Raw genomic sequence first — 11,892 nt, forward strand, 5'->3', positions numbered from 1 at the left:
TGTAAAAGTAATAAGGTGACTGATATTTGGAGCTGCATAGAAATAGTGTTCCTCTGTCGACATCTAGTAAATATAGGTCATGGTCGTCCATGGTCTATTTGGATTTTTTGAGATAGACCTTTCGGAAGCTTCATACGTATTTAAGTGTCCATTAAGCTAGATATAGCTTGTTTGGTGAAAGTAATGTCCATGGAGATCCTACAAAGAATGAACACCGTGCAAATTATGTCAAGCACGGTTAATTAAGCAACTCTGTCAGGCTGCACTCTTTCCTTTACACTGTCATTTCTTGTTTGGTTTTAAGGAGCAACACAACCATCAGATTACACTTTCAGCGGTGTCTAAAACAAATCATCCTCCACACGTTTGCATTGAATTACAAGTAGCACATCACCATGTACATGTGTGCAATCTAAAACCCGTACAAACAAGTTCTTGGTAATTCATCGATGAACCAAATTATCAATCTGACTTAGGAAACCAGGAGTACATCATTGGCATTCAGCAGGTATTCAGATATGTAGATCAGTTGTAATCACACAAACAGTAATAATCAGTTGTAAAACTAAGTTGCGAGGAAACTGATTAAGTGCAGAGAGATTTCAGAACAGAACGAACCTACTCTGCGTATGTTTTCAGCACGATCCTCTGCTCTGAAGCTGAGGTCCCGGTTCAATCCGTGCCTGAGATTATCGCCGTCGAGAATGTATGTCAGATGGCCTCTAGTGTGCAACTCACGGCTCAGCGCACATGCCAGCTTGCTTTTTCCTAAGACAGGTACAAATGACCTTCTTAAACGTCAGAGGCTCAGCAGATTCAGTTTGTAAATATTGATATTTTTTTAGAAAGGACGGCAAAAGCTTTGCCGCGATTTCTATTAGACAAAGAAAGAAAAAAAAGGCAAACGCCCACCTAGTTTTTTTGAGCAGAAACTAGATCCAAAAACCATACAACTCAGGAGAGTGCTTCACTCATCCTAGCAACTTTGGTACAACAACTGGGCAACTATGACAACTCACACCACTACTTCATCCAACTTGGTCAAAGCGACCCAACTAAACAACTCAACTATCAACTAACAACCCAACTAAACGACGTCCTGCCGAGCGACACCAAACAGCAAGGATCAATCGTGAAATTGGAATGCCTAGCCACGCCCCAAGGAGGAAACGACGCTAAAAGCGCCGACATGGTAGTCCGCCAATGAAGGTTTTCACCTGCAACATCCAATACGATAGGAGAAGAGGTAGGAAAGGACGCCTTCAAGAAGGGAACGACGTCCGCAGACGTCGTCGTCCATGCTTTCGCCCCCACCTCAAACCACCTCCACACTGTCGCCGCTAGAGGCCCAACCCTACCAGGAGGCAGGGTGCGGCGCCTAGACACCGGCCCTAGGGACGCCGACCAGGAGAAGCATTGGGGGAACCCGCCGGAGAGTCCGCCCCCCCCACCGCAACGGGCAACGCCGGCCAGCAGCAGGCAGAACCGGCCAGCTCCACCATGAAAACTAGCCCGGGGAAGGGGAAAGGCAGATGGCAGGTGAAGAGGGCCGGGATCAGAAGAAGCCCCAGTCGCCCAGCCCACCAACTTCCCCACCCCCTGCCGAGCCGGCCCCGCAACAACCATGCCACGCAAAACCTCCAGCAGCCTCCGTGCCGAACTACCGCCGTCACGCCCGCTCCCCAGCCCTCCGTGGATCTCGGTCAAACCACATCACTGGCACCGGGCGAGGAAGACGCAGGATGCCACAATGGGAGCACCAAGCACCAAGCGCCTGTAGCCCCAGCCGCCGGCGCCGTTCCCAGCACCCAGGCTGGAGCCGCTGCTGCGGACGCATGGGCTCCCCGCCGGATCTGGCAAAGAACCACCGGATCCAGCCAGCAGGCCACCGGATCCGGCCCCAAGCCGCCGGATCGAGAGGGGAGGAGGCCGGCGCCGGACCTTTTGGAGCGGGAACAGACGGGTCGACGGAGGTCGCCTGCGCCAGATGGGGAGGTAGATCCGGCCGTGGGGAGGTGGATCCGCCCGCACCGGCGCCGGCAGCTCCGCCCGCCAGCTCCTCTGCGACGTCGCCTAAATCCACCGCAGGAACTCCATGGGAGGGAGGGAGGGAGGGAGAGGACCTGGCCGCCACCTTCCTTGCCGTCAACCGGACAACCGGGTCGAGGAGGCACGCAGAAGGGCCCTACGGCGGCGGCGCGGCGGTGCCGCCCGAGTCGCCCTCAGGGAGAGCGACGCGGGGGCCTGTAAATATTGATATGAAATTACGAGTACTGCTTTCAGTTTCAGGATGATCAAGGCAATGGCATCATTGACATTCTTGGGAAACTCCATCCTAAACAGTCAGGTTTACTGTCCGAGGTAAACTTTTGCAGGCATACTGATTATTCCTAGTCTTTGCTAATATTTTCATCAACCAAATAAAGATTGTAAAAGAGAAGTTCAGTAAAAATCTGTGCTCCATTCTAGAAAGAATGCCACTTTCATCCTTGAATAAAATAGGCAAATATTAATTTGCATCAAGAAAGTACTGATGCATAGATGAGTCATACGGCCATTGCAATTAGGGTAAACACAATGTCAGTCAATGAAAGGACTGTTAAGGTCCCACCAATGAATGTTAAGGTCCCACCAATAGACTTGGGTATGTAGTGGTGGTCTGGATGGGCTCCGCAAATGTCAACGCTTGGCTCGGCCCAGCAGCCGATAGGCCGGGGGGTCAAGCCCAAGTCTAGAAGCTCGCTCAGAAATTTAAGCTGAGAGATAGAAACAAGACAGGTGCGACAAAATGCAACTCAACTTGTTACTCATGTATCCAATCCTACCTACGGATTCAACCACTCCTATTCTTCTCTGCCTAGTTCCTACGATTCATTGGTCAAACTTTGGTCAAAGTTGAGCAAAAACTTTATTAGTACGTGAGAGGCTATAGTTCATTTGTTTCATCTTACCTTGCGGTCAAATTTTGATCAAAATTGAGCAAAAAATTTATCATCAAAGCTTGAATTCTATGGACCCGTCAAAACAACTAAATCCCACCCCAAAATTTCCTAACATTGCCAATTCTAGAGCTGTAAGATTTTTTATTTTTTAGCATATGGGAACCCAGACCCCTTTTTACCCAATGAGGATATTTTTCCTGTAAATATGATGACCAAATTAGGTTTAATTTATTTGTAATAAAGTGTCAGAGTCTATTTGTAATGTAAATATGAATGGTGATTAACTATCACGATGCATGCTAACCAGGGCATTTCTAGCAATACCTACTTAGGCGCTCAAGCAAGCAGCTAAACCAGCCTGACGTACGTCATCAGCTAGTAGCTAATGATGAAGATCTTCTCTGCCTACTGCAGCTCGTGGCTCAGCTCGTACCTTTTACTTATGGCTGCGCATGACAGCCAACCTCGCCGCCATTGCTTCCCCTGTACCCCTTGCATGCGTCAGCCAGCTCGCTGTCACTGGGCACCCGTGCCAACCAGCCAGTCGCCGTCGACCTTTTGGGTCAATCTTCTCTGATGCACCCCGCTCATGTCCTGGCCCTGCATCCTCAAGCTGAACCACTGGCAACAAGTGGCAATTCAGCCAACGATATCCAATAGGCTGCTGCAGTGCAGTGCTAGAAGCTAGAGGCTGGCAATTCAACAGGACAAGACATTAGTACGTGGGGAACAAACCTCATCCTCTAAGATCTTAAATGAAGTATTAGACTCCTAGTCTCATTGAGACTTTCAGTGCAATTTCCAGGTGTCACCCAGTCCTACTCCTTGGCCATCAACAAGTGAACAACCACTACGTAGAAAAACGTTTTTAGGGGCGACTGATAACCGTTTGTAGGGGCGGTTTTACCAGCCGCCCCTATGAAAGGGTGGCTATAAATCATGCATTTGTAGGAGCGGTTCCCAGACCGCCCCTAGAAATCGATTTGTAGGGGCGGTTGGTACTGTAGCCACCCCTACAAATCAATTTATAGGGGCGGTCTGGGAACACCAGCCGCCCCTACAAATCATTTTTTCGCCAAAAAAAATTAAATTTACAATTCAAATTCGACCAGAACATATATTTTTCATCATGACTTATCTTCTTCTGCGATTGTACTAAAACTCAATGACAATACACATTTATTTATACCAGATTATAACAAATATTCCATGACATGTCTTCCAAATGCGAATTGTAGTAATACATATGAAATGAAATATAAAAAAATATCAAGTCAACTAAAAAATGCTAACTAGTATGTTCAATGTCCTTTATCATAGATAACAGGCACAATCAGGAAACCCAAATTTATGTCCCGGAAAAAAGAAACTTCTGAAATATTCACCTTGTGAACACTTCTAAACGCAAGCTGCACATATACCAGATATCGGAAGGAACAAATGACAGATGGTTTCGCTTAAAAAAACGAACAAATGACAGATGGAAATGTATGTAAACCATTGCCACATGCATTGTACCCTGTGTAGCCCATCTCTCTTCCTCTACAAGTCAACAGGTTTCCTCCCATTCCTGAGCAATAATCCCACACTTGCTTCCGGCATCTACACCACAAAAAAAGGTATCAGAATTTCATTGAAAATGGGCAAGCAGGATGTTGTAAGTTGTGAAAGTATGGCAGGTGCCAATACGAACAAACGTGGCACAGCATGGCAGGTGCCAATGCGAACAAACATGCTTCCATGATCAGCTCAGTGTGATATCCGATCCATTGCTTTCTAGTTCCTATAACTAGTATATTATGTTTCACAAAGAATAAAGAATTATCTTTGCACCCGAGTATTTCCAATATATAAGAAAAAAATAGTGATGGCATAGTTAATCTGAAGCATTAGCTGAATCAAAACGGAAAAGAGACTAGCATGATAAGCTCTGCAAAACAAGTAGCATTCATGTTCTATTTTTGCAAGAAATACAATCACCTGTGCATAAGTTATAGCAGAAAAAGGAGCACTCCAACACTGGATACTAACCTGACCATGCAGGCTATTGATAATCTTCCACTTTGTCAGCGATGCATGTGGAGTGGATTCAGTGATACAACAAGTCATTCGTATAGAAGATAGCCAATTAATCTGTGAATCCAAATAAAAATACTTTATACTTACCAATCTGGAAAAAAAATACTCATGAAACAAATCTAATCAGTCATAAGTTTGCTGGAATCACGCATATCTGAGCATTTACACTCTGGAAAAAAAGCATGTTGCACATCTTGTATCCTTATTCACAAATAAAAAAAATAATAAATCTCTAATTATGCTCCTCAGCCAGCAAACAACCAACATATCAAATAATGTTAGCAACATCTCCCACAGAATGGATCAGAAATGACTACCATCCTCCCACAATCAAGAACTTTACCTTACAATGTTACAAAGTAAGAGCAACCAAATTACGACCATAGTGAAGGAAATAAGTAAACAGACTATAGAATTAATTGACCCCCAACGATTCTCAAACATATAGGCTCTTCAAATTGCAGAACAGAAAACTTCCTTGAAATAGTCAGCCACTAAGGGGGAACCAAGATTAGGAGCTAAATTATTTTATTACATAATCATTGTTGATAATTAGCTTAAGGATAGAAACTATTACATTAGTCTTCCATGTGTGTTTTCAAGGAAGAAACAATGTTATGTATTAGTTCATTGGTTGGGAACAAAAGAAAAAAAAAAGGGTGTCCAATGTGTCTCCCCTGTCATACCGACTCAGACACTATCTCATAATCAATCTATCTAATTTGATTCCTCCTTTACATAATCGAAACCAGCATAGCACATTCAGAACAAAAAAAAAAATCAAAACCTGTTGCAGCACAGAGGAAGGCACAGTCAATTGAGGGCAACACAGCAGGAAGACAAAATTACCGGGAGCACAGAGACATGGACAAGTGATGTCTCAACTGACCACCCCTTCTCATTCAGCACATGAGTGATCATAGCCATAAGCTCCATCACTACAAAAAAAACCAAACTTGCTTCAAATTGGATGACATGGACAAGAGTCAATTTGATTGATAGATTAAAAACACATAAGCTGAATAAATGAAGTTTCTGACACATTGGATGATTGGATAGCTGGATCTTCAATCAATTTGACTTAACTCTAGATGCAGTGATGATAAAGTTCAAGTCTTAATCTGCGATGCATAAGCAAAAGAAGAGCTACTTTCCAACAAGTAGTAACTAAAATAATCCCACACTTGCTTCAAATTAACCGGGAAAAGGAAGGGCAAGTAAGAAAAGGAGAGGCACATACATCTGATCAGTACCATAATTAGCTGCTTGTTTCCAAAACAAGAACTTCACCTATAACAAGATCCCATTCGGATGATTTCACCATCTGGGATGCTCAGAAAGGTCCCATCAAGGAGCGTGAGCCACGGGAGTGGAGGGGATAGGGACTGCAGTCTAGCATTGGAGCGCCATGGGTGACAGACAAGGCCCAGGAGCTCTGGAGGGAGGTCTAACCAAGATAAAGACTCTGCAGCTGCCATCATCAAGTTCTGCAAGCGAATTCATAGGGTTCAGAGTTTAACATAGCAAATGGTTGCAAGTAACACTAAATAATTTAGCAGTACAATCAAAATATGAAGATGATCAGCAAACCATTATACTAGAAACAAAGTTAACTTGTTGTACACAGTGCTACTTATGCTTGATCATTGCAGTCTCTAATGGGAGCATCAGTTGCCCAGTTAGCAGGAAACAATCATATCCATTTGTTTGGTAACAAATAAGGTACTGCAACTACACTTAGGTTTGTTTAGAACTCATGGTGCCAAGCTAAACTGCTAAAGTAGAACCCACATGTTGGGCAAGAACTGTTAGAGAAAGAGATTTTTTTCCCCTTAAAAGGTAGGCCAGGTTTCTTACAGGTTGTTAGTGTTGAATATCTTAAACTTCTCGATTGACTTAAATGGATATCAAAGGACAGGGACTGCAATTGCAAGCACTTACTTTCCACGCTGCTCATTCACGATCTGGGACGCGGACTTCACCTCCTGCTTGGGCTTCATCACGAGTGGGGGAGCATTTGCTTGCTCAGCCACGACCACGCCTTCGTCCTTGGGCTTCAGCACAATTGGAGGGTCCTCTTTCTTGGCCTCGCCGTTGATCTCGGCGTCGAGCGCTTGGCACACAAGCTCGCATTTGACGACAATCAAGACTCTGGTAAACAAAGCACATGATTCAGGAAACCGAGGGAAACGCTGAATACGGGAACAGTTGCCAACATTAGTCCGCTCATGGTGATGAAACGGGATGGAGAACACTTACTTGTCATTGTTGCCTTTGACGAGGTTGCAAGTGTAGTCGAGGATGCGGATCAGGCCGAGGTTATTCAGATTGCCGGAGTGGACCTCCAACGCGAAGTTGGTGGGGGAGCATCGCCTTGATCTTATCCTTCCCGTCGGTTGCCATGAAACTGCAGGGCAACAACAGATCCGAACACAAGGGGAGGCTCGTCAGACCGGCTGACAAGATCCATAAGAACTGCGCTAAGAACAGAACAGATCCCCCGCCCCACGGAACGAAAACTAGCGAAGATAATAGATCCAGCGCGGCCAGGGAAAGGGAGGAGGTGAGAACTGACCTGAACCGGCTGCCCGTGCCGATGGACTTGAGGTCGAGGACCTGGACGACGAGATCCGGCACTGGCGTCGTCGGAGCCCAGTCGACAGGGTGCGCCAGGATGTGGGACACGGCGCCCGGCGTTACCGACTTGGCAGCGTCCATGGCTCCTCTTGCCTCTTTCCCCTCCCTGTCGAATCGTCTCCCGGAAGGAAGGAAGGTAGGTCTCCCGGAGGAAGGAAGGTAGCTGTCGCCCTGGCCGCTGCTCGCGTCGGGAGGGGGAGAGAGCATAGAGGAGAGAGAGAGAGAGAGGGGTGGGGAAGAGTCGCTCTAGCCGCTGCTCTGAAGATATTCTAGAATATATAGTCAGAGTCATTTATAGGGGCGGCTTGATGATTGAGCCGTCTCTACAAATAGAAACATCAGGGACGACCGATGAGTGAGCCGCCCCTATAAATCAGACTCATTTGTAAGGGGCGGCAGGTGATACCAACCGCCCCTACTGTTCTATTTATAGGGACGGCTAGTCACTGGGCTCTAGAGCACGTCAATGTAGAGACGGCTCCATCACCCGCCCCTCTAAAAAAATTATTCCGTTGCTACAAACTATTTTTCACGTAGTGAACAGCGCCTAGTAGCAGCAGCCAGACACAGACCGAAATTAAGCGTCTCCTCATCAGAGTCATGACACTAGCTGATATCAATGGTGATGCATGCAGTAAGCTGCAGTGGTATATATAGGGGCGGTGCCTACATATAAAATTAAAGCCATGTAGGTACCATAGGTATACGAGTACAGCATTATAAAAAAAAGTACAAGTACAGCACAAACTTCTATTTTTTTATATAAGGGAATAAAGTTCCAGCGTCTACCACCCGTAGATGGTACACAGCTGATAAACCGATTACAAACCAAAGCAATAAGGCTTACACACTCACGAGAGTAAAAACACAGTTTGGCCCAACTAGTGAGCGAGACACAAGAAAAGAACTAGAACTAAAAGTGTAAAACACAATCCCATTTTTGAACTTCCAATCAAACTTCGTAAAGATGGCGCCAATATTATGGTCTCCCAGCTACTGCACCCCTTCTTGAACACTGGTCGGTCCTCCTCTCTATGCAGCATAGACCACTGACGGATCCAAAACGTCACCCAAAAAATTACCTGCACAAAAGTGTTAGATTTAGCCTTGTTAAATATCATATCATTTCTATTCAACCATATCGCCCAACACAGAGTGGCTGGCAGCTCCTAGTAAAATTTGGTTTTTGAGTTTAGGACTTAATCCATATAGGCAGGAACCAAACAAATCAGCGAATTAATATTTTTCATGTTTTTGCAGAGAACATAAGTTCCTACCAAAAGTTATCTCATTTATTTGATGGCAACTCACTTATTAATGCATGGTATCGGCCTCTACTACTTTCTAATTGTTTAACAACCATAGATATATATAACTGACGAGAGGAGCCGGTGCTAGAGTTAGTGACAGCGAGGACAGCTTATGTGTTATGGATGGCTTCGGCATGGTCGAGGGGCACGCGAGCCAGGCGACAAAATCACCGCCAGACTGACATGCCATGAAAGCATGTAACAGCAAAGGCTAATAATTTAGCTAGTTGTATCCTTATGCCATGTCACTTAAAGCCATCATTAGCATAATGGGCTTGGTGTTTAGATTTGGTATATGGAAAATATGAGTATTTAATGTTTGTTTGTACATATCATCAGATGGGATCCATAGTAAGTTACAACCAACAGTCGACCTTCTTAATTATTTGTAAGATGTAATCTGTCTCGCTCGCAAAAAATGTCATCTGATTGAAAAGAGGAGATCACCTGTACTTTCTTTGGTAACATATTTGTTTCATCAATTTCTATCAACAGCTCATGGTCTGAGAACTGAGTCGGAGATAAATGAAACAACTGGGCAATCCAATTGTTGTCGATAAATTACACATTATGATGTCAACGTAGGTGACTTCATGAACATCCTGAGACAATTATCCTTGAAGTATAAAATCTTGTCTCCAAATATATACCTTCTAGTCACTACCCCAAATGTTGACATCACTGTCGGTTCAAAAACCCCTTCACTGCCGGTTTTTAAACCAGCAGTGGCATACCGACAGTGATGTGGTTTTCAGTAAATCCAAAAAACAGGCTAAAAAATAGAAAAGATTTTTTTTTTTAATTCTAGGAGAGGCCCCACTGGACAGTCACACGGTCGCATGTCGCAACTCCACCAGCGCTTGAACCCCTAACCTCTTGCTTCACATCTTCAGCCCCTAACCACTCCACCTACAAGTTGTTTGTGTCCAAATGAGATTTTTGTCCTAGCCATTTTATATTCATCTGATTTTGAAATGAGTATTTGGGACCCTAAACGAATTCAAATGAAAAAGTTGTCAACTACAAAGTTTTATAATTTTTCGACATCTATAATTTTCATTTTGGTAGTTTCTCCATCCGAGATCGTTTACAAAATTTGAATTTCAAATTTTAGCAATTCAAACGTAGTTTTTCATGACAAGATGATTTCAAATCAAAAAGTTGTCAACTACAAAGTTTCATAATTTTTTGAGATCTACAACTTTTGTTTTTGTTGTTTGTCCATCCAAGGTCGTTTAAAAAAAATTCAAATTTCTATTTTTTGGAAATACAAACTTAGTTTTCCTTGATAAGATGAATTCAAATAAAAAAAGTTGTCAAGTACAGAGTTTCATAACTTTTCGAGATCTACAACTTTCATTTTTGTTAGTTTATCCATCCGAGATTGTTTACAAAATTTGAATTTTAAATTTTAGAAATTCAAACGTAGTTTTCCTTGACATTGATGATTTCAAATCAAAAGGTTGTCAACTATAGAGTTTTATAAATTTCCGAGATCTATGACTTTTATTTTGGTCATTTGATCATTTATTCATCCCATATAGTGGAAGTAACATTGTTCACAAATGTTACATATCCCTCTTATAGTTTCAATGTTACTACCACTTTATCGAATGAAGAAATGACCAAAATAAAAGTTAGTGATCTTGATAAGTTCTACAACTTCTATGTTCATGACATTTTCAGCTGAAATCATTTAGTATTCCAAAATGATGTTTGAAGTTGCCATTTTTTTTAAATTCAAAATTCAAATAGATAAAACACAGTCACGTGAAAAGATGGATAAAATAATAGCTATAAGAACACAATAAATTGATAGAGCATGATTTTAGAAAATTTTAGGGAAAAAATCATCAAATTTGAAGTTAGTATTAGGGAGAAAGACTAGTTACAAATTTTAGCTAGAGATTAAAAAGAGAAATCAGAGTTCTTCAACAATTTTAAAATTTAATTTCAAATAGCATTTTAAAGTAGTAAATGATTTCAAATGAAAAAAAGTTGTCAACCACATAGTTGCATAACTTTTCGAGATCTATAACTTTTGTTTTGGGCGTTTCTCAATCCGACGTCGTTTGAAAAATTCAAATTTTAAATTTTAGAAATCAAACGTAATTTTCATTAGATAGATTATTTCAAATGAAAATATTTGGATATTCAAACGATCTCAAATTAAAAAAGTTTGAACCACAAAGTTATAGATCTCGTCGAGTACTACAAGTTTGATATAAAGTTTGTCTTCATCGGACAGTGATAGTATCACCGTCGGTTTCTTAAAATCTGGTAGTGATGAGGCTGACAGTGATGTCCAATTATGTAGTAGCGAGTAACAATGCTGTCAAGTGCTGGATGATTAGTGCTAATAGGACAATTGCTTAGTCAATCCATCCACCCATGTGACGAGCTAAATATAAAGTGCTAGAGGCGCAGGAAGATAAAGATTTAGCATGCAGTTGAGCAGGTAGTGGGGTTGGCGCAAAGGATCCGGAGGGTGGTAGAGTGAGGACCACGCCCTGTTCATTTGGGCTGATTTAACTTATAAGCTATGGCTGAAAGTACTGTTAGTTGGTTTGGTATGAGAGAAAAATATTGTTTGTTGGCTGATAAGCCATGGCTTATATGCCAAATACGACCAAGCGAACATGCTGCAGGGGCGGAATCAGAAATCTGCTAAGTGCTAGGCTAAACCATGGAATAAAGGACTAAACCATTTTTTTCTCTTTAATTTTTATAGCTGATGAAGTAAGTTTATATGGAGTTTTGTAGCCAAGGACCAGGGCTGCCCTGCCCCTAGGTCCGCCACTGGTGAGAGGACTGAAGAGCCGGTTCTGCCACCCGCTTCGGCTGGATTTGGGCTTCCTTTCCTCGTTCATCATGCTTTCGCCGAGTAAAGCGTCTGTCTAGCTCTCTGCCAGGTTATGTTTTTG

At 43.0% G+C, this 11,892-nt stretch overlaps 1 protein-coding gene across 1 annotated transcript; it reads right to left on the reverse strand.

Annotated features, from left to right (window-relative positions):
• Positions 1-223: 223 nt before the first annotated feature.
• On the reverse strand, positions 224-7,739 carry LOC136481030 (replication protein A 70 kDa DNA-binding subunit B-like). The gene is made up of 10 exons (XM_066478417.1): positions 7,722-7,739; positions 7,597-7,657; positions 7,281-7,428; positions 6,963-7,172; positions 6,262-6,508; positions 5,871-5,959; positions 4,974-5,075; positions 4,461-4,544; positions 3,376-3,633; positions 224-768 (listed from the first exon to the last, which is right to left on the reverse strand). Exons 1-5 carry the CDS (start codon positions 7,737-7,739, stop codon positions 6,502-6,504), a joined length of 444 nt encoding a protein of 147 aa, XP_066334514.1. The 3' UTR covers positions 224-768; positions 3,376-3,633; positions 4,461-4,544; positions 4,974-5,075; positions 5,871-5,959; positions 6,262-6,501.
• Positions 7,740-11,892: the final 4,153 nt, after the last annotated feature.

The sequence above is a fragment of the Miscanthus floridulus genome, chromosome 9 (assembly GCF_019320115.1).
Source record: "Miscanthus floridulus cultivar M001 chromosome 9, ASM1932011v1, whole genome shotgun sequence".
Taxonomy (NCBI): domain Eukaryota; kingdom Viridiplantae; phylum Streptophyta; class Magnoliopsida; order Poales; family Poaceae; genus Miscanthus; species Miscanthus floridulus.

What these genes read in the sequence shown, in the direction of transcription:
- LOC136481030 (XM_066478417.1), bottom strand. An exon ending in GGCACGGGCAGCCGGTTCAG is followed by an intron (nt 7,429 to 7,596) that starts GTCAGTTCTCAC and finishes GTTGCCCTGCAG; the next exon opens with TTTCATGGCAACCGACGGGA. An exon ending in GTCAAAGGCAACAATGACAA is followed by an intron (nt 7,173 to 7,280) that starts GTAAGTGTTCTC and finishes TTTGTTTACCAG; the next exon opens with AGTCTTGATTGTCGTCAAAT.